This window comes from Myotis nattereri (assembly GCF_964212035.1).
Source record: "Myotis nattereri genome assembly, chromosome: 17".
Taxonomy (NCBI): Eukaryota; Metazoa; Chordata; class Mammalia; order Chiroptera; family Vespertilionidae; genus Myotis; species Myotis nattereri.
In genome coordinates this window covers 10,278,865-10,302,621 of record NC_138092.1, presented here as the reverse complement: position 1 = coordinate 10,302,621, position 23,757 = coordinate 10,278,865, and the positions used below count along the sequence as shown (strand labels likewise).

At 41.1% G+C, this 23,757-nt stretch overlaps 1 protein-coding gene across 2 annotated transcripts in view; it reads right to left on the bottom strand.

The window, feature by feature from the left end:
* CPQ (carboxypeptidase Q) overlaps window positions 1-23,757 on the bottom strand; it is a 342,845-nt gene that overhangs the window by 81,217 nt on the left and 237,871 nt on the right. For both annotated transcript variants that reach the window (XM_081111618.1, XM_081111619.1), the window contains exon 6: window positions 11,709-11,800. In XM_081111618.1, the coding sequence (XP_080967744.1) occupies window positions 11,709-11,800 (92 nt within the window). The remainder of the gene's footprint in view (window positions 1-11,708; window positions 11,801-23,757) is intronic.

Below are 23,757 nucleotides of genomic sequence, written 5' to 3'. Positions count from 1 at the left end.
TGGTCTACTCAAGTGGTTTCATGCCTTCTCTCTCCCCGAGCCTTCCATGCTTAACGTGCTACACTCCTATCTAATATGTTAGGCTGTTGCACTTTATTAAATTTGTTTATTTTTTATACCTACTTTGCTCCTGAAAGAATTCAAGTCTTTCTCTAAGAAAAGATCCTAATACCATATTTTAAAAGCATGTAAATTTTCAGAACTGAAGAAAATCCCCCGAAGGCAGCGATAAGGACCTCTCCCATATTTCCAGCTTAAATTACAGAGCTCAGCACACTGTAGGTGGTCAATAAATGTTTGAGGAAAAAGAACACCGGGAAATTTGACAGGATTCCCCAGTGGCAACCTTAGGATATCTGAGCTCCAGCACATGCTGCCGGGGAGGAAAAAAGATGGATGCATCAGGGAGCTCTCATTATCGAGGAAAAGAAAGTATAGCACCAACACCTTGAAAAAAGCAACAATTTTTCCAGCATTCAGTTCTAGCAAAAATTATTATGTGGCTCTTTATATAAGGAACATTGAACTACATAATGGACAAAGTCTCCAATAACAGTTTTACAGAATAGGCAGAAACACTTATTTTTCTAAACACCATTTTCTAAATATTGATCCTCAATTAAAGCCAAAAGCAAAATATTACATCATATTTTAGTAAAGCTGTTTGTTTTGTTCGGGGAGTAAAATATGTTTATTCAATAGTTATTGAGATAGAAACAGAGGAATAGGGTGACCGTTCATCCCTGCTTCCCCTGGGCAGTGCTAGTTTATACCCTTTGTCTTAGGTATGGTCATTAAGGGTACCTCCTCCCTCTCATAAAAGTTTCCTGGTTTTAGTAGTAAATCATACTGCCAATCTATCTATGAAGGAATTTGTATATAAAGATGACTAAGATAGGACTGGTTCTTTATGAAAGGGCAGAGTTTAACAGCAGAGGTCATAACTGGCTGTTATATTAAATGTGATACATTTTATGAAAGAGATATGTTAAAAGAACAGGGGCAACAACTACTGGGAAAGTTGGGGAGAGATTGATAGAGGAGGTAACGTGTGGCCTGAGTGAAGGCCCTTGATTGGTAGTTCTCATTTTCTTCAACTGGTCTTCTCATCTACCCGATCTCCAGATGTTGGGGTGGTCGTAAACAGTCTGCAGGCTGTTTTGTTCCCTGTCCACACTTGCTCTGTTGGTGCTCTCATCAGATGTATGGTTTTAATTATTATATAGAGAGATGAGTTCCAATTCATATTTTCATTCCTATCACCTGAACTCCAGACTCCCATCCAATAGCAACTAAGCATCTCTACTAACATAGCTAATAATGTATTGGTTTCCTACTTCTGCTATTACAAATGGCCACAAATTTAGTGGCTTAAAACAACACAGGTTTATTTTCTTATAGTTCTGGAGGCCCTACGTCTGAAATGGGTCTTCAGGGCTAAAATCAAGGTGCTGGCAAGGCTGGTTCCTCCCGGAGGCTCAATGGGAGAATCTGGTTCCTTGCCTTTTCCACCTTCTAGAACAGCTGTGGGCAAACTACGGCCCGCGGGCCGGATCCAGCCTGTTTGAAATGAATAAAACTAAAAAAAAAAAAAAAGACCGTACCCTTTTATGTCATGATGTTTACTTTGAATTTATATTAGTTCACACAAACACTCCATCCATGCTTTTGTTCCGGCCCTCCGGTCCAGTTTAAGAACCCATTGTGGCCCTCGAGTCAAAAAGTTTGCCCACCCCTGGTCTAGAAGCTTCCCCCACTCTTTGACTCACAAATCCTCATCAATTTCCTTTTCTCCTCCAGTTTCAGTCATCACATCGCCTTCTTGCACCTTTGATCTTGCCTCTCTCTTATAAGGAGGGTCCAAATCAGTACACAGCAAACCCACCCTTCTGATTGTTGAATCTAAACTTCTGACAGCCAAATTATTTTTATTTCTCTCTCGCTCTCACTCCCCAAATGCAATCTTTCAGCAAATCTAGTTGTCTTGAACAAAACAGACATTACTCTCCAAAAAGTCTCACTAGCTCCACTTTATTTTTCCTGGCCCAGGCCAAGCTCATCCCTCACCTGGAGTATTTCAATAGCTTCCTAACTGTCTCCCTGTTTCAACCGTTGTCATACTTCAGCCTATTCTCTACACAGAAGCTATAGTAATCATGCTAAAACCAACAAACCCACACACCACTAAGTCAAATGATGCTATTTACTAGGAGACCCTCTACTTGGTTTTCATCTCACTTGGGCAAGAAGGTAAAGTCCTTATATTCACCTTTAAGGCTGTAGATGTAGGGCCTGACCTTCCATAGCTTCTCTGACCTCATTTCTTACTAATCTCAACTTCACTTTCACTGTTCCAGCTGCCTTAGTTCCTCAATAATGCTTGGGTTTTGGAGCTTTTGTCCTTGCTACTTGTTCTGACTCTGGGTATCTCTCATTTCCTCCAGGGCTCTGCTGAAATGCCCTCTTAGGAAAGTCTTCCTGATCACCTTAAATAAAAGTCTTCTCCCAAAACTACTATGGCACTCCCTAAGTTTCATGTTCTGTTTTATTTTTCTCCTTTGTAGCAATAACAAGTGTTTATTTTTATTGTCTGTTTCCCCTTGGAAGAATGTATTATCCCTAGTGATAGGGACTTTCCTGTTGTGTTTACTGCTCGTAATAGATAATTTAATGGCTATAAACCCTCCCGCCCCTGTATGTATGCCATTTTGCAATGTGAATTTGCAACTCCTTTCACCAAGTGGTATAATCTCTTTCTCTACCCTCTGAATCAGGCTGGTTTGTGACTTTCTTTGACCAATAGACTATGGCAGAAGTGACACACCTGATTTCAGAGCATGGGCCACATGCTATCACCTTGACCTTTTAATGCCTTAAGATTGGTATGCAAGAAGCCTGGACTAGCCTTCTTGAGGTTGAGGTCCATATGGAGAGAGAAGTCCAGCTGACAGCAAGCCCTACTTCCATACATCTAAGTGCAACCAACTTTAACATTCCAGCCCAGCCAAGCTGCTAGATGACCACAGCCTGAGTGACCAAGACAACATACAGAATGCCCAGTTCAATTTGAAGTTGAGATACATACTTTCTTAGTATGACTATATTCTATGTGGCATTTAGTAGATGTATGCTTCCTACTAACAGGAAATTTCATAATAACAGGGTGCCTGGAACAGCACAAAGAACATATAATGGGTGCTCAATGAATATCTGTTGAATGAGTGGACATTCTATATTATTGATTCAGAGGCGGTTTATATGTTTGTATATAACCTGGATATGTGGGAAAGTTGGAATTTTATCATTTAAAAAATTAATGGGTTTGATTTGTAATCTTGCTCATGTGTTGGATCATGCCTACTCTGCTAAAGTGGGTTCAGAAGCTCATGCATGAGCAAAGCCAAAACCATTCTCAACAAGCACCTTAGTATCTGCTGCAATGCCTGAGTACTTGCTCAGTTGAGTTCCCAAATTCTTCACCAAAAGAATGAAGGGGAAAAAAAAAAAAAAAGCTTGGCCAGGAAGAATCTGATTATTTGGTTTTATAATGAAAGAAGCCTCAAGCTGTCTTAGGATGGGATAGAGAAGGCCTGTGAAGAATACTGGCCCTGGGGACAACAGGATTTTCAAGATGAAGAAATAGGACCTCTAAGGGCACTATATCCCCTGGAGAGTAAAAACAGCAATCCCAGTGTTGACAGCAGAGAAGCTGAACTCCCACCAGACAGTGGGCAGAGGTGATGAGAGAACAGAAAGGATTATTATCCACACAGATGGTGTATTTATGTGGAGAAAACCCCATGCCCAGGGCTACTTGTACACTTCTCCCCTGAATTCCAAATTCCTTTACCAAGTCGTCTACTTGACCTCTACATGTATCTCATTTAACTTGTTCAAAACTGAGCTCCTGATCACTACCTCAACCCCCTTCTCAACTCCTCCCATTTTAGTTCTTCAAGCCTCAAAATGCGGGATCACACTTGACTCCTCTCTTTCTCTCACACTCTATATACAATTCACTATCAGATCCTGTTGGCTCTTTTTAAAAAATACATATCTGGAATCTGACAACTTCTCCTTCCATTGCTATCATCCGGGTTCAAGATACCATCATCTCTCACTTGGATTATTTTCAGACCTAGTCCCCTTCCAGTTTATCCTCAAATTGGCTTCCAAAGTGATCATTTTAGAATGTTAATTCAGATCATATTAGTCCTCTGCTCAAAAGCCTCCAATAGTTCCAATCGCACTCAGAACGATGGCCCATGAGGCCTGACATAATCTGGGCTCCTTTCTATTGATGATCTCTTGTCCTACTACTTTCCCTCCATGGCCCCACTTCAAGCACATCCTTGCTCTTTCCTGAATGCCAGGTGTACAACAAACTCTTCACTTTGCCTAAAGTGCTCTCTTCCACACATCCATGTAACTAACTTCTTTATCTTCTTCAGGTCAAACATTAGCACCCCAATGAAGTCTTGCTCCCATTCAACAAAAATTCAAACCACTCCCTTCCCACATACCCTATCTCTGTTCCCTGTCTTATTTTTTTTCTCAGTTGCTCTGCTCAGCCAACATACCATTTAACTTACTTTTCTAACTTGTTATCATCCTTGATGCACTAGAATGAAAGCAAGATAAGGGCAGAGTTTAAAACAGTGCCTAGAACTTAGAAGGCTCTCCCAAAACATGTGCTGAGTAAATAAATATGTAGACTTAAGTACTTAAAGACATATGTGTATACATATACATATATGTAAACCATGCAAGCATAGATCTAGACACTATTTTGGATGATGGTGGTGGTGGTAGTGGTGAAAATAATGATGATGATGATGTGGTTTCCAGTGCTGGTGATAAGGCAACATAGGTTTTACAAAATCTGCTCTAAAAAAAATCTTCTCAAGAAAGCACAGGGTTCAACAACTAGTGTTGTAAGCTGAATATTTTTTGTATAATCTGTAAAGCTTTTAAAAATACAACATCCATTATGAACGCTAAAAATAAATACTTCCAAGAAGACTATATGGAATGACAACAATAAAAATGGCTTTCAATTACCTAAATATAAATAAAACTTACACAGTTCCTTCAATAATGGAAAAAGAAGATACTCTTATTCTGGTAGCGAGGCAAAATTGTCTCCTTCTCAGGTGAAAACAGCGCTGAATGCATCCTTGGCACAGCCTGCCATCATCATTTTCCCATCACAGATGAGAACCCTTACTTAACATGCAAGTCGTGCCAAAGTAAAATGGCCATCGTAGGAGAACTGCAGTGGGCATTTGAATCAAATTTTTAAAATATAAAATGGATTTTTAAAAACCTCAAGGTTTGTTTTGCTACAGTTAGTACAACATGCAGCTAATAATACATGGTGTGATCAGTAAGACTCAATTACAGAAACTAATAAATGTATCCCGGGACTACTTAGAGCTTCAGCAATTGCTTCCCATACTTTGTAAGTTTTAAAGCAGTCGGACAAAATGAAGGAAAATCATAAACAGATGAGGCAATTTTGCTTTGAGAAGAGGTAAGATAACTTAATAGGTATAGTTTAGATAAAAGGAGGCTAAGGAATTTAGCAATTACAGAAAAAAAATCCAAATAGGTACCAGTATTAAGCTAAGGGAGGTGTAGAAAACCAATTTCCCTCGTCTGAGAACAGTCATCAGCAGCAGCAGTAATCACCTACAGGTAGAAGGAGAAAACAGCTACAGTAGGAAATGGCAGCAAACACGATGGCACTAAGGATCACTCGGGGAAACCACCGAGGGCCACTCAGGGGAGACTGAACACTGCAAATGCTCCAGGCAAGTCGAATAGAAGCAGTTAGTCAGGCACACAGACCTCTCCCCAAGTTTCTCTGTGGATATCTGCACTCTTCATCCAGGGTTTCCCTGCTGTTGGAAGGAGGTGCAGGAGATTAGGGCCAGGGGTCCTCAAACTATGGCCTGCGGGCCACATGCAAATACAAATATTGTATTTGTTCCCGTTTTGGTTTTTTGCTTCAAAGTAAGATATGTGCAGTGTGCATAGGAATTTGTTCATAGTTTTTTTTAAAACTATAGTCCAGCCCTCCAACTGTCTGAGGGACAGTGAACTGGCCCCCTGTTTAAAAAGTTTGAGGACCCCTGATTAGGGCAATAGTGCTGGGGGGCGGGTGTGACTCTCTGAGTGGGATGGATACAGAAATTTCCACTTCAGCAGCGATTGCCACTGGGGAGCTAGAGGAGATGATGTGCATATGCTGATGCTGTTTGACACACTTCTTGGCTATTAGGTGGAAATTACTAGGCAAGTTATGTAAGTACTCTGGGCCTCAGTTACTCATTTGAAAGATGGGGCAATAATAATTTTGCAGGTTAACTCTAAGGCAGGAGTTCTTTTTTTAAATCTTTAAAAAATATTTTTACTGATTTCAGAGAGGAAGGGAGAGGGAGAGAGAGATGGAAACATCAATGATGAGAGAGAATCATTGATTGGCTGCCTCCTGTACACCCCACACGGGGGATCGAGCCCGCAACCCAGGCATGTGTCCTGACCTGGAATCGAACTGTGACCTCCTAGGTTCTATCACAGGTGGATGCTCAACCCCTGAGCCACACTGGCAGGGCTCAGGCGGGAGTTCCTAATCTGGTATCCCTTAGGGGTTCATTAAGCTCTAAATAAAATTTAGATACAATGTCAATGTGAAAGTCCACAATTGCTGGCCCCTGTGGAGACAGTGCTAATTTATTACTCTGCACGTGTCACGTCCATATAATGAAATAATTAGCTGGGAATTATATACGCACCCTCAATATTTATGTACAGTGGGAGTGTCAGTGCAATTAGGCATTCACTGCAGTTTTAGAGAACTGAACAGAGAAGCTTTGTGTACAAGTGAGTGTTTTTACTCCTGTTCATTTGCTCCATCCTTGTCTTGGTGATTTAGAAAAAGATGTTTAAATAGAGCCTTTCCGTGGAAGCCCTCTCTGCAGTGTGCCGTGTTCAGGTAATTGCCTAAAAGACGGGAAGATAAAAATCACACATGTGGGCAGAGCCTTTCTGGCAAGCGCTCATGGAAGCCAACAGGCTTCGTGCCCTCTGTTCCAACTATTGGTTATACTCTTGATTATGTTCACGTTCATTTTTCTTTTCATTTCTGTTGTCTTAGACGTTGGCAAGCTGAATACCGAAGGGGGGCCGCTCTTGAGCACAGCCACTGTTCGCCGAAGAAGCGCAAACCCCAGTCCATTTTGGCAGGCACAGTTTCCCAACACAGTCAGAAAACAGCTGGCCAGTTCACCTGCTTACAAATTGAGCTCTCAATTATGCAGAACAGAGTAACATGTTAAAGGTTATCTCTGACCAAAGAAAGAATAAATTAGAGTCCCCTTTCTTAAAAATATAAAGCAAGCAAACAGAAAACAACAGAAAAAGTGTTGCATTATTTGTTCTTTGCGTTGAGTTTGCAAATAACGTTTAAATTTCTCTTCTGCAGTTCTCAGTCCATCCAGGTGCCCCCTAACTCACCCACCCTTCCTTATTGCTCTCACACAGGAACGATGAAGGCAGGTAGGGTTAAGGCTCCCCGTGGGAACTCACAGCTACCTGCTTCTGTAACGGTTCCTCCAGTATTCTAAGCTGCATCCTTAAAGACATAACTAAGTGGATATGGCCTGGGATATGCTATCTTGTCTGATAATGTTAAAAAATATTTTGACGCAAGTGCAATCTCTATCCTTAGAAATCTTTAAAAATAGCACAAGCAGGGATCCATCCTGCGTTCTCCCTGACCCTGGTGTAGCAGGCACAGTTACCCTGGAAAAAGGGGAAGCTGGACTTGATCTGTGGAGGGTCCTGATGTATTTTCCGAGGTGTCTAAGCTTTACACATGTAGGAAAACTGTAAGCAGGTAAATACATATACTATACACTCTAAAGGTTAGCATTCCACTACCTGCGACAAACCTCTTCCACCAAAAGGCATGACTGTGAGATTGGGAAAGGCTTCAGAAGACAGTTCTCTCAACTTCTTCCCAATAACTATTTAAAACAGGAGTCAACAAACAAAGAGTGCCAAGTCTCTCCCCCTCCTCCCTTTCTCCTCCCCTTCCGCCTCTCCCTGCTCCTCCTCCTCTCACCCTTCCCTGCCCCCTTTATCCTCCCCCTCTCCCTCCCCCCTCAGGTTTTACTGGAAAATACTGTAGCTCGTTTGTCTAGTATTGTCTGACTCATTTCCCACTACCATGGCAGAGGTCAGTAGAGGGACCAGACGGCCTGAAATCCTAACGTATTTACCACCTGGACCTTTCTTTAAAAAGTGTGCCAACCCCTGGTTTAGAAGATGGAGGGAAGAAAACAGTCCCAAGGGAATGAACACAGGGCAGGTGACTCAACAGTGGTTTGCTGACTCGGTAACTTAGTAAGGCCAGAGTGATGTGATGGGACAATTTAGGCCCAAAGGCTTGGACCCATATAGGTCACGTGTGAGCCTAATGCATGACACCTCAACTCAGATTTGGGTCTCCTGTGTGCCAACCTGGCTTCCTTGGAAAGCCAGGACTGGGTTTGCATAGCAGCACGGAGACAAGCCATTTGTGCACTGTAGGCTACCTCTAGTAAGCTGGTCAAAGAGGCTGGCCGTGAACTGACGTCCTTCTTCATGGTTTCAGGATGGAGAATAAATGAGACAAGATGCTAAATACAAAAATCCACAGTAAACCTCAGTGCTTTGGCACAGTGTTCTCAGAACCAATCTCGAAAGCCAGTTGCCTTACTTGGGATAGGAATGGTGGCCCAGACGCCGGGACATTGTTCTTTAGGTGTACTGGGCTGCAGCCAAATGCCACTGTGATCTGAAGCTATAGGGAGTTGATAAGTATGTCCCACAACTATAGGACAGGCCCTGGGAACATGGAAAGAGTCCATTCTAGTTCTAACAGCTCGTCTTTTTATTTTGAACTATTTCTTTTCTTTTCTTTGAAAAAAAAGAAAAGAATGAAAACTAGTTAAGGAGGACCCTTCTAAAGAGAGGTAAAGGAAAGACATGAGTCGAAGACTACGCTTGTTCATTCGGAAGGTGGCATACTATGCCTTCCTAACATAAAGGGATATCTCTTCCCAGGCTGACATGCATCTCTATTTAGATATCCTACACACACTCAATTCAGAAGTCCCTTATTCATAATTGAATTCTACACAGGAGAAAGCAAGCAAATGCAAAACACGGGCCTTTTTAAAAAATAGTAAATCTACAAATTCTAATAAGACCCCAAAGAGCTCCCAGGTGTGCTATAGAAATTATGAGAGTGTTGGAACTATAAGGGGCTCCAGACCAAGAACACACTGAGATAAATAAAATGTAATCCAATTTGTGCTGTGCTTTACAGACTAATGCAAATATCGAGGCACTGACAGGAAAACACAGGATGCATAAAAGCCCAGCAGTAATGACTGAGACAATAACCTCTGATTAGTACATCTATATTGCACAGAACATTAACAATATAAGGCAGGCCGCTCTGGAGACGTAGTCCAGACACATTTATGCTGAATGTGTATATCAGGGCTATTATTTTTTACAACCGGAGCGGCAGATGAGTACAAAACTGTTTTCGCTCTAGCAGTGCCACCGTAGCTAAATTAACATGTACAGAGGCAATGGGTCGGTGAAATAAAATCTAAGGAAGCCATCTGCCCAGATAACATGAAGAAGTCGTACAAGCCTTTCTAACCTGTTCCTTTATTTTGGAGTGAAACGTGAACCTAATGTGGGCTGGAGAGTTGGCAAGAAGTTCACTACTAAAAGAAGCTAGCATTTTTGTATATTTACATAAGTAAAGAGAAATTTTGTTCCTCAGCATTGCCTCGCGAGAAATTCTGACAAAATATCATACATACTCTTTTTAACGTTTTCTGATTTAGACTTGGCTAGGATAAACTGATGTGTTTAGAGTGATCATATATCCCATCCCTTATTTAATAATGCCTATTTAAAATATTGCCCTTATTAATGACTACCAGAACACAGCAGTGTTCATAGTCCCTGTAATTCAATTGCCAGTAGTTTGTGCAATACATCAGGAAAAGGTTAAAATATTTTTCATGCCAGATAGAACATATCAATCTATTTTATTTGATTATCTTGTGTAATGAGGCTTTCTCCAGGCCAGATTACCTTACTCATTATAATTATGCCAGATCATATTTTTGCTTAAAATGGAAAAGATTAAAAAAAGTCCGCAATCCAGTGGAAACTATTGTAGGGTGTTTTTTTCCCCTTTATACATTTCAGGACATGAGAAATTACATCCTGTTCTCCTTCAAGGGTAGAGAAGAAAGTAGAAAAGAAAGAAACATTGTTCCCATGAGGAGGAGATTAGGCAAATGGCATCTGGACTACACTCATTTTCTTCACTGATTTGAAAATTCAATAAGATAACTTGTAATATTTTTTTAATTCCAAGTTAAATTCCACTTCTATAAGTCAAGTCCTAAAAATCACTAGAGGACAATGATATCCTCCTATATGTGGTGACATTTCCTTCGTAGCGAATGCAAGCTGAATTTAACCAATAAAGACATAAAGACGTTCACATTTTTGTAAAATAATTTCATAAAGAAAGAACAACACAAAGGCATTTTTGACACACACACACACACACACACACACATCCTTTCTAGGGTCACCCCTTTTTAAGGCCCCTTCTGGGGATCATCCCCTCCTCAGGCCCTCGTTGGGCTCAGGGAAGTTCCTGCAGAGCCGTCATGTGAAGTCTATGTCCCAGCACGTCCACTGTGGTTACGAGCTGGATGGCATTTCTACGTCCTGCTCCTTCCAGGTGTTCCTCCAAATTGAAATAAGGTCACTCTGACCATTAACAGCCCACAAACCTCATGCAGGAAGAAAAGGCCGTTGGTCTTCCTTAAATCATAAGGCAGGGCACAGAATGAAGGTGGTAGTCTTAAGGCAAGGAAGCAGGAAAGGGAAAAGAAAGATGACATTAGCAGTGGAGGAATCGTTTTCAGAACTGTACCTTGAAAAATATTAAGGGGTTACTTCCACACGAATGGCCAGAAAGAAACACTCTAACTGTACAGCATATTGGGAGGGATGGGGAGCACCAGGGACTCTCCGATGCTGCAGGGGTGAATGTAGGAGGGACAGTCTCCCTCCTCTTTGGAAGTTTCTAACAAAGTTAGACATACACCAGCAAGGGGAAAAAAAAAACAAAACAATTGCATACGTCCACCAAAATATTTGTATAAATATGTCCAGAACAACCTTATTCATAATAGTTCAAACTGGAAACAACCCAAATGCCATCAACAGGAGAATGGACAAAATAGCTGTGTTACATGCATACAACACAAATCTACTCCACAGTAGAAAGCAATGAACCACTGTTAATACGACAAGATGAACCCCCAAAATCATAGTCTTCAGTCTGACTTCTGAATGGCACATACTATATGGTACATGCTGGATGGCTTCATTTATATGAAGTTCAAGGACAGGCGAAACCAATCTGTGGTGATAAAAGTCAGCCTAACAGTTACTTGTGGTGGGTCCACAGGTTGACCTGAGAGGGAAACTTCTAGGTAACAGGAGCACTCTGTGGTTACATGGGGTACACATTTAACAATTGTCCTGGACAACAGAGGGAACCGTTACCTGCGCTGTATTCCATGTGAAAAGCCCAGCAGCCGGGCTGCTCTTACCTTGTGCGACTGATAATAGTGGAAAGCACCGACTCCACCCTGCTCCTCCGCAGTCCAGAGCACCAAACGGAGAGTCCTCTTTGGACGCAGCCCTGAGGAAAATAACAAAATACACGATCCCTCAGTTGACTTGAACATTTTTTTTTTTTTTAATGGCAAGGCCTCTCATCTGCATCCTGGAGGCAGAAAGGAGCCGGAGGCACGCGCATCCCTCTCGCTGGTGTGACTGGCACAGGGAAGGCGCACCCGCAGGGCTGGTCTCCAGGCAGGTGAAGGTGGACAGGGGTGTGCAGCGGCTGCCTGCAGGCCAGGAAGCCAGAGCCCCTAATCTTATCTTTAACTGGACATCCTGGCCCAGAAGACCCAGTGTTCCGTGGTGGTAGATCACGTACAGATGCAGTGAGGGGGACTTTAGGCAGTTCGTGGGGCTTCCAGCGATTAACTGAAACCAACCCATTTAATCTGTTTCAAGATAAGGTGTGTAGGGAATTGCTTAGTCTATACCCACATGTCAGCTAGCTGCCCATGCTATTCTCGGCAATGTAATCACTGCCAAGCAGAGGCACCATTTATGTTTACCCACATTTTCCTCTCCAGCGTGGAACTATGAGGTCATTGACACAAGGTCAATGAAGATGAATTGAATGAGGAAAACATTCTGCTCACTTTCCTGCTACGTAAACAGCCTGGTAGCAATTTCATTGACTTGGGAAATACACATTTGTATCCTGGAGCTGTTAGAGTTACTGACATGTAGAAGCATTTTTGAGGGACAATGTCTGCTCAGGAAAAGCTAACTACAAGGAAGCTCTCTTTCTCAGACTTGAAAACAATACACTAAAATCCCACCTGGTGACCAAGAATTAAAAGCTGGCCTGATTCAGCCCTCACAATGTTTCAGAGAAGTAGCACAGGCAGAAAAACAGGAAGCTGGGCTTGAAATCTTAAGAGGATCCGCCCTCCTGCCTCACCACGGGGGAGCCCTAGGGAAAGACTTTGAGTGGCTCTGAGCTGGACACACTGCAAATCCCAAGTATATCCACGCAAGTGCTGCCCGGGGCGCCTGGCCTTCAAGGCCGCAGCTGCTCGACTGCAGCCGGGTGATAAGTGCTCCCAGGAACAGAGCGCTGCCCTGCCTCCTCCAGCACCAACTATGTTCTCCTGTTATAAGCCTAGGGCGAAGGAGCGGAAAAGGAGCTATGTTTGTCACCAAATTGAATATCGTGGTGAAGCCACTTTATACCTGAGAATTTTAACATAATTAGAAAAGCACAGGTTTAGGACGCAGGCTGACCCGAGTTCCAATGAAAGCCTGGGCAAGCCGTTTCCACACCCAATTGCTCGGCAAATCCCACTGGTGTTTTCTTCTAAGTCTGCCTAGAACCCAACTCCTCACTCTGCCAGGACTCTGGTCCGAGCACCACCCTCTTTCGCCTGGATTGTTGCAGTCGCTCCTAACTGGCCCCCCGCCACAGTCCTCGCCTCTCTGCAGGTGACGCTCCACACTGCAGCCAGGAGGGCCTCTTTAAACTTAAACCAGATCACCTCCTTTCTCTGTTCAAAAAACCCCAGTAGCCAGACTGTAAGCTTCTAGGAGGCAGGGGTTTATGTTTTCTGATTCACTGTGATGCCCCCAGTGCCGAGAGTGCTGGGCACACATTAGGTGCCCCAATGATAGTTGGTGAATGAAGAAATGAATCCAAAACTTGGCGTCCAACTTAGAATAAATTTCAAAGCCCTCCACGTTTCCAGCCACATCTCCTAAAACTCCTCCGCTAGTTCACTCCCCGGCAAGCTTATGGTTACAAAGGGCAGGCAGGTCTGGTGAGCTCTGCTATCGTTAGACACCTGTCGTGTCACCACTGGAAACTGATCTAGCCGAACTTCTGTTTCCTAGTCTGAAAAGAGGAGAGAATATTCTAGGCCTATGCCATCACGATTTCACAGGGTGGCTGTGAGGATTAAATGAGATGAGCGTGTATGTAAGACTATCCTGTGCCTGGCATGTAATAGATATTTGATAAATGAATTATAAATCTACATAATGGATATCCAAGCACAGAGCACACTCTTACCCACAAGGAGAAGGGGAATCTAAATACTCAGAGAGGACGTCCACCAAAGGCATTCAAATGCCTGCTGAAAAAGAATCCTAAATTGCCCACTGCCTGCTCCAGTCAAACCACCTGCTCACCACTTTCACGGCGCAACCTTAAACTGTTGGAGGAAGAAATCTAATCAGTGTATCTAAAGATCATAATTGGTTTGTCTAAAAGAAGTGTGTTTAATGTCAATTTAAATCAAATGACACTTGGCTTGCAACATAGAAAAATATTGGGCAGAATAAAGTACAGTAAATGAAAATTCTGAACATTTTCCAGATCCTTAAAAAGGGGGAAAATGTACCTTCTCTTTACATATCTCTGTGCCTATCAGCAAAACAGTTACCAAGTCATTAAAATGGTGAAATTCTCTAAATCAGCCGTCGCCAACTGGTGGTCCGTGGACCACTGGTGGTCCGTGAGGTCCAAAAGGTTGGCGACCACGGCTCTAAATAAAGACCAAGAAGCAGCTAGCACAGGTTTAAAAAAATTATTTTTTAAAAGAAAATGCCATGAATATCCCTAAAGATTTGGTGTTCCACTTGAAAAGCATAGCATACAGAATTAGTCCCCTTCACATTTCAAATCAGCCAGATGAACAATGATGTTCCACTAAAATGATAAAGAAGTTGCCCATTTGAAGCAAGGAATGCTAAAGCGAGGTTGTGCCAAACAACAGCGAGGCTGTGGGTGCATGGCTGGCCCTGGAAACACAAACAGCGCCACCTTCAAGCCCTTGAGAAACTCAGGACCCATCAGCAGGAACACCAGCACCTACTCCACACTCAAGGTGAAAGAGGTTAGGAAACCAGTGGTTAAGCAAAAGCCTGAGTAGCCCCCCAAATCTCTCTCCACGTCAACATTCTCCTTGTCCCTAAACCTAAAAGGAATACCTGGGACTTCATTCAATGCCTAGACCAATGATGGCGAACCTATGACACACGTGTCAGAGGTGACACGCGAACTCATTTTTTTGGTTGATTTTTCTTTGTTAAATGGCATTTAAATATATAAAATAAATATCAAAAATATAAGTCTTTGTTTTACTATGGTTGCAAATATCAAAAAATTTCTATATGTGACATGGCACCGAGTTAAGTTAGGGTTTTTCAAAATGCTGACAAGTCGAGCTCAAAAGGTTCGCCATCACTGGCCTAGATCCTGCCGCTAATATGGGGCTTGGGCCCCAGGCAACCTTAGTCCACACGTGGACGGTGAGGGTCACCGAAAGGGATTGGCCTTAGAATCTGAACAAGCATTGACTGACTCCCTGCTGTGCCACCCCTGGCTCTGTGACTTTAAATTAGTTACCTAATCTCTCTGAGCCTCAGTTTCCTCATCTATACAAGGAAAATGCTAACTGCCTTATGGGATGGTTCAGAAAACAAAATAAGGCAAGCACATACCAAAAACAGTCTCTGGCACATGGTAGGTGTTCAAGAATTGGTAGCTTCTCTCTACATCACTCCACACACTTTCAGTCGGTGCCAATAATGACCAGGACAATCTTAGTCCCACAAGAAGTACTATATTTATTCCTTAGGCGCCATAGAACACCTTTGTTTAAACAGAATGTGTTCCCAGTCAAGAAAAAATATATAAATTTTATCTAACTTGTAGAAAAACACGTAACATCTTTCAGTATGGAATGCTCCTTCATCCCAACATAGAGCATATCCCAATCCAAAATAAACAAACAGCTTCCTCACTTTAAAATGAGGGCTGATTAGAATTCTTAGTTTCTGGATAAAGTAAAAAAAGCTTAATAAATCTGAAAACTGGACAAAAAAGCTATAGATATAAAGCTATCTATATTGACCGTTTTTAAATAACATATTGTGTATCTCAAATCCAAACTAGATTTAAAAGCTGAGAATTTTAAGTATATATAAAATAACAACAATAAAGCAAAAGTTACAATAGCAACACAATGTGATATGAAGTCAATTGTGCGAACTGTATTTGGTAGTAGAACTGCGGTAAACGACCCAGCTCAGGAGTCATCATGGCTCAAACTCTGGCCCTGGCTCCGTGGTGTACAGCACCGGCCCAAGGCAAGCGCATGAAACAAAGTTTTAGAATTGGAGGTGAGAGGGAAGATCCCGGTCTTAGCTGGCTAGACGCAGGTCTCACTGAGGTTTTGTCAGAAGACAGGCGATCAGTTCTCCCATCATGCATACAAACTTCCCAGAGATCTTTTGACCTTCTGGAATTTCTATTAAGAACTCTGAATGGAACAACAAACATTTTACAACATCATGATTTGCCTCTAAAAAACACAGACCACTAATAATGTGTCAGAGTTTTGCCTTGTTTAGAAATATTGACACATTTCACTTTCATTTTATTGAGGAGAGTAATAATGCTATTGGGAAAATAGTGCCTATGAGAAAAGGTGAGAACAACCTGGTTGGACTTTATTTTTCATTACTATCAAACTTAAAGATGACAAGGCTGAGAGGTGACTTCCCTTAAACTCTTCAATTGAAAAGGCAATTTGACTGTCTTACACTTGCACCAAGAGTGGGGCAAAATAAAATCAACTCGGATTAATCCCGCCTTGAAGATAGCTTTCCCAAATCTTGAATTCTAAAGAACACTATTGGTTAATGTGCATCAACCCAAATACTCATAAACTGCTCAGTTTCAATCCCTTCAGAACTATGTACGTGTACTGTTCTCCCTTCTGTGACTTAACTTTGTAGAGAAAACATATCTTTCTCCTAACGTAAGTGACTCACTTTCCATTTAAATGAGCTTGTTCATGAATACACTCCATGTCCAGCTCTCTTTTATCAGTAGCTCAGAAGGGAATGCCTACACTTAGAGATTTCTATTCCAACAATAAACTTCACTAATGTAAGTGTAGTATCTGAGTGATAGAATAAATAATGACATATTAGCATATAAATTGAATGAGAAGAGGCAAAAGCATAGTGGTTAAGTATAAGGGTTTGGGGGTCGAGACCTATTTCCACCTTAGGCAAGTTACATAATTTGCTATTTACTATATAAGCACATGACCATTGTTTTTTTGTTTTTAAATAGGGTCACGATTAGATAAAGATTTTATTTTACTGAAGTAAATTGCAACTAAGGCAGGAACAGAAAATCACTTAGTTATGTAGACATAAAGCAACTAGGTGCTTTTGGGAGGCACTGGGCAGGGCAACAAACTTTTTAAAAACTCCATCTCCCAAGCGGCTATCTCTTGAGCATCTGGAGGAACAACCTGGACTCTGGGCAGGAGGCCAAACAGCTTGTAAAAGGAGCCCAGGGCCTTCTGGGAGGAAAGGCCCAGTGTCCTCCGCCCTGCTTCCTGGGACTGGGGGCTGGGACTGAGAGAACTGGTAGGTCAGGATGACAGTCACTAAGGCCCTGCACAGGGAAGGGCCTGGAAACCACTGGTGAAGGGAGGAGCCTGGGCTGGTGACCTGGGCTCAACACAGTGGCCTCGGGTTCCTGGGGAAGGGCGCATTTCAGCGGAGCGTGTGGCCATCGCTATACGCCCCTCCAGGTCCAGCAGTTCTGGCGCAGAGGCCATGATGTAGGGAAGAAAAGCTGAGGACAGGAAGTAAGCGATGTAACCTTGCTGCCCTAAATGGGCACCACTGTGACGTGGGGGTGCAAACAATGCCATGCGGCAGCCAGAGAGGACGGCAGTCACCTAGCTATTTGCCTGAGGAAAGCCCCAGGGTTCATGGACCCAGAGGCAGTGGGAGGGTCTCAAGAGGAGATAATGTACTATTTGCCAATAAGGCCTGGAAGGCTGGGATGATGAACTGTAAAGTAATTAAAGAGATATGATCATGTTTATAGCCTATTTTGTGGAACAGGTCATAACAGTTATCATTTGCATAATTCAAAGGGAGCAGAATATAGAATCCTACCTCATTATAATGATTAGGATCCTATTAGCCAGGAAAATCACAATGAATCATTGCTGAAGTGGAGGCACTGTAACTACCAGTACGTGAGGGCCATTTCTGGCCCTAGCCCAGTTTCCACTCTCATATCCTGCTCTGCCTCTCATCCCACAATCCAGCCACATCCGGTTGCCTACCGGTCCTGAACATGCTAGGCAATCTCAGATGCTTGGTTCTTTGTACATGCTCCTTTCCTATCTAGAATGACCCTTCCTGTTTCCATCTGGGAAACTCCTATTCATTCAACAAAGCCCATCTCTAACATTACGTTCCCTAGGAAGGTTCCCCCACCTCAAGAGTGAAGTTGGTTACCCATTTCTCAGTGTCCCTCTGCAACTTCAAACATACCTCTTATTTTCACTTGCAAACACACTTAAATGTTGATCTCCCCCCTGGACTATTAATTTTCTGAGACTTACTCATTTCTCTTTTTAGTAATCCTGGCTGACTGACTATATTTATGTAAGTATACATAAAATCTGTGGCCTTTTCATTTTATCTAAAGCACAGTTGTGCCTCCAGAGTTTAAAAGTTTCTAGGATATGCTCTTGATGTAAAACTAAAGCCCAAATTACACAGGTGAAAACACCCCAATAGCCTAGATACTCAGATTTGCTTTAACGTCTACATGTGCTTCGGTTGCTATTACATTTACCTACTTTTGTAGCACAGATAGGTCTAGTCGAAATTTCGTACATCAAGAGCTCTTGATGATCGTCATTAAATAAATATATATATTATGCTCATAGAAATCCTTCCATCAGCTAATTATATTAAATTATAGATATCTGCATTTTAAACTCTGGCAGTTCTCTTTAAGTTTTCACTTCGATATTTTTTTCTGATTATAAGAACAATATATATTCTTCTTCCAAATTTAAATGGAAAACTAAGCCCTGGCCAGTGTTGTGCAGAGGTTAGCGTGCCAGCCCACACACCTAAGGGTCTCGGGTTTGATCCCCAGTCAGGGCATGTACCTGTGTTGCAGGTTTGACACCAGCCCTGATTGGGATGCATGCAGAGGCAACCAATCAATGTGTCTGTCTCACATCAATGTCTCTCCCTCCCTCCCTTCCTTCCTCCCGTCTACTCTCTCTAACAATCAATGGAAAAAAATATTCTCTAGTGAGGAGTAACAACAACAAAATAATAATACATAAAATAAACTGAAAATGAGAAAAATAATAAAAAATTAAAAAACAAAAATAACCTATTGGTATATTGTTATATTGCCTTATAATTTTTGAATGAATGTATTCATACATATACATACATGCTAACAGTGACGTTTTATATATATAGTTTTATACCACTTTTTCCACTTAAAATCATGGCATATATGGCCTTTACCTATTATAATCAATAATTTTTAAGAAAATGATTAATTTTGTTTAGCTACTATCAAACTTTTAAGATTTTTATCCTTAGGACAAGTTCTTAAAAGTAGAAATACTGAATCTAAATAGTATAAACATTTTTGAGGCTCTTAAAACATATCACTTATTCCCTAAAGAAAGGTCAATTTATATTCCCACCAACTATGTATGAAAATATTAGCTTCTACTTATATGTCAAACTTCATATTAGCGCCGTTGTTTTGATGTGTGTAATATGCTATATCTATTTTTCAATACTACATTCTACTCATATTCAGCTAAAATAATTATACACAATCTTTAGCCTTTTTTCAGTTGAATGAGACAAATGTTAAGTTTATATCTAGTGTCTGATTAAAGTTAAAATATGTGCATTTGTTTCTCTTATTTAAATTTCCTGATAGTAGGGCCCTTTCATCAATATATTTCAAAGATAAAGTTAGTATCACGTATGGGTCAGAAGCCTGATCTAGTTGGCATTTTAAAACATGCTATTTCTTCGTCCCTATGATTTTTTAGCTGTGTTTTATCTGCAAGGTGAAATTGAGAAGCCTGGTTAATGAGTGATTTAAACTCTGAATCACACTTCTGTTAAGAGTTCTACATTGCAAAAACATCAAATGGGGAGAGTTGAACAGTACAATTTTTAAGAAAATGATGGCAAATCAAACATAGGTACCAAGACTTCTCTTACAAATTTACACTCAACAATATGATTCTTCAAATTTTATTTCTTGTGAAGATCACGCTGTGTGAGGAAGAACGAATGTGTTTGTACTTGAATCGGGGATTACCAGAAAGTAATACATCTCCAGCAAGCACCTGAGATGAGAACATTTCTGAGATCTCTTTTCAACACCAAACAGCAGCTATGCTAGTAGAGCCTAAGTTGCGTTGTAATGCAGGAGCGGCATTATGCTGCTCTGTTACCTTTTTAAAGGGATCCTTTTTAGGGCAATGGTAGAAAGGGTGTTATCTGCATTTTTAAAGATTTTCCTTGTGTATATAAAATTAGTTATGAAGTTATCTAAACTTGTTTTTAACCAATAATTACTCATAATTTTTATTCTGGGTTCCACTTAAGTTTAGGTTTTAGACCATGACCCCTTTGGCAATGTCAATACATTTTTGCGATCAGTTCTGAATGAAAAAACTCATCTTCCTGGGCATTGCTTCATTCTCAGCTCCAAAGTAATTGATGTGTGCTCTTGCGAAGGAACAGTCTCACCCTGAAAAGGATACGGTCATCACAGTGTCTCCAGCACTCTCTCCTCCTTTCTGTTCCCTTTAAATTGCTGCAATTGACACTAAACTGCTTCCTCCAACCCTCTCTGTATAACTGTTGCCAGATTCATTTTCTTAAAATACTGCTTTGAATATGTCACTGGCTGCATGAAAGTCTTCAATCATTCCTTATCGTCTACAGTCTGTCTCCAAACTTTTATAACATGAATCCCTATCAGTAAAACAGTTTTGCACATGCATCATCACATATGTGTATCTATAATAATAAAAGCAGAATATGCTAATTAGAATGGATGTCCTTGAAGTTGGGGCTGCGAGGGAAGCCCGGGGCCCGGGTGCCAGAGGGAAGCTGGTGCCGGCAGCTGGGGGAAGGTCTAATCTTGCACGAATTTCGTGCATTGGGCCTCTAGTTTATATATAAATGCCATGCATACAATATTGTCAATACATATGCTAAATATTAGTAAAATGTATTTCTTTTTTTTAGATAAAGAATAAACATTTTCCTGTACCCACTGATATACAGCATAGTCATCCTCTGTAGTATGCCATTCCAAGTCCTACGCAGACTTGCTCTAATCTGTCCCTCCAACCAGGCCCCTTCCCAAAGCCTCATCTCTAGGTAAATTGGTCTCTTCATTTCCTTGCCCTCGCTGTGCTTCTCCTCACACCATTTACCCCATACCATTTGTCCTTCCTTTTTCTCTTGACTTACTCATATCCCAACTAGCTTTTAAGACCCAGTTCCAATCCCTCCTTCCTTACTCTCTCCTTCCCCTGAACGTCAAAGATGTTATTTTCTGCTCCACCCATTTGGCCATTAATCATGAATAATGTACTTTCTGCTTTTAGTTTCCATACACAGTTCCTGCTAAATCAGAGAGTCCTGTACAAATCTGTTGATGAATGGATTAGCACACCTAACAGAAACGTTTTAAGCTGCAACAAGACAGATATAGATTGGGTTTATAAAAAGAACTTTGGGCAGAGGATATTTTTACATTATATCAGTTACATTTGCCTAAGGGAGAGTAAAGCCTGAAAATCAGGCTGGGCTTGGACAGGTGGGGCACATGGAGATAGACTGGAATCTTTGAATTCCTGTTAGATCTGGAAAATCATAATTGATGATTCTGCAAATACTGAGCCCTACCCATCAGGACATGGGACTAGAATTTTCTCAAGAGAAGTGTTTGGCCTTCCAGAAGTGCTGTTTATGTCAAACATTTTCATTCCTCAATTATGGAAAGTGTGAGACACGTATTCTACAGATAGTTTCAATGCTTCAAAATTGATGAACCTTATATGGCCAATGTAATGGAATATCTGACCTTACGAAGCTTTTGCTTTTCCAGGTCATATGCCCATCTTATTTATAAAAGTTGTTAGGGTAAGGGAGTAGTTTTAAGTAGTCAGTTAAAGTATTTATGGGAGCTTGTAAAAATTCACCTCAGACCTCAGGGATTGTTGTCTCAGCAAGACTCCCCAAGTTCATCTGCTGCCCTCCTGGGGCCGAGCCTACAGGGGTGTGTTCAGAGCCACCTCTGGAATGAAACCGGACCCATGCAGAGCTATGTGCTTAATGCGGGGAGGAATAGGATGTCTCCATTCTCAGAATTTTCCCCAGGACCCCTGTCCTCAAATCTTAAAATCAACCTACTAGATCCTCCCGCCCTCCCCCGCCTCGTGTAGATAATAACATTTCAAGAGCATTATTTCCTGTCCTGTTCTAGCTTATTTATATTTAATTACCACATTAATTCTTATTAAAAACATCATCCTCATCTATCTTTGGATGTACAAGCATACATTTATTACTTATCTTCTGTAAAAGAACAATCTAAAATTCTGTAATAGAAGTGAACATATAAATCAATAAATACTCATTTTGACTGTGCAGAAATCTGAATGATAAAAATGACACAATCAAAGGTACTCAAAAGATCAGACTCAATCATTCAATAATTATTTCTGGTCCAGGAACTGTCTTTGGGGCTGAAGAAGACAGTCACACTCTTTCTAGAAGATAAAGAGAAGAAGAAATTCCCACAATATTCTTAGCATCATGTCCATCACCATTATCATTATTGTAAGCACTTTGAATTCATCCAAAGAAAACTGATTTTTTAAAAGAATCAAGTTATTATTGCTCTGGATGGAAAATGAAGCTACACCACAGAAAAAGAGACTGAATTGGGTTCAAGAATAGAACTGAGATTGGACAGAAAGGCAGTAGAGAAAAGAACCGGAGGAGAGCAATGCCATGGTGGTGAAAGCACTTACAGCATCACCAATGCCAATTCAGAGACGGCCAACACTCAGCACAAGCCAGGAGAGAGGGCACCAGGATTTACTGGGCACTCAGTACTATGCCAGACACTCCGCTAAGACGTTCCCAGACAGTATCTCATATAGTTTTAGAAACAGTACCTCATTTAATTCTGCAAAGCAAATGGTACGGCCTTCCCCATTTACAAATATGAAACTGAGAGGTGCAGAAATTAAGTCACTTGTCCAATACCATACAACTAGTAAATGGCAGAGCTGGGATTCTAACCTGAGATACTGTCTGATGCCTACTTCATTCTCTTCATCTTCCCAAGAGATAAAGTGCATGGAAAGATCTGACCAATCCTATGCAAACTCTATTTTTTTAAATTAACTTTATTGGGATAACATTGGTTAATGAAATTATATAGGTTTTACTAGTAAGTGTACAATTCTATGATACATCATTTGTATGCTGCATTGTACAAATCTTCTGTCATCATATGTTTGACCACCTTTATCCTTTACTAACCCCTTCTCTCCAGTAACCATCATACTGTTCTCTGTGTCTATGTATTTCTTTGTTTGTTTGTCTTGTTTATTCATTTGTTAACTTTTAGTTTTATATCCCACATATGAGTGAAATCATATGGGTCTTGACTTTTTCTGTCTAACTTATTTCACTTAGCATGAGATTCTCAAGATGCGAACATGTTGTCGCAATGACAGTATTTCCTCTTTTCTTAGGGCTGAGTATTCCATTGTATATGTAACACATCTTCGTTACCCAATCATATTGAGATGCACTTTGGTTGTTTCCATGTCTTGGCCACCATGAATAATGCTGCAAAGAACACAGGGTGCATGTAGCTTTGGAATAATTTCTTTTTTTTTGGTGAAACTCTCACGTATAATATAATCTAACAGTTTCTGTATTTGGTCCCAATACTTAGAGGTCCACATTAGTACCTTCAAATTCCACCTAAAACTGTCCAATTTTCAAAGAAACAAAGTGACATGAATATGGCCTATAGACAGTTGGTTGAGTAAATGTTTTGGACAGTAAAGGTGAGAGCTGGGACCAATGCAAAGAAGGACATTCTGTAGGCTGATGGAGATAGGCAATAAGATT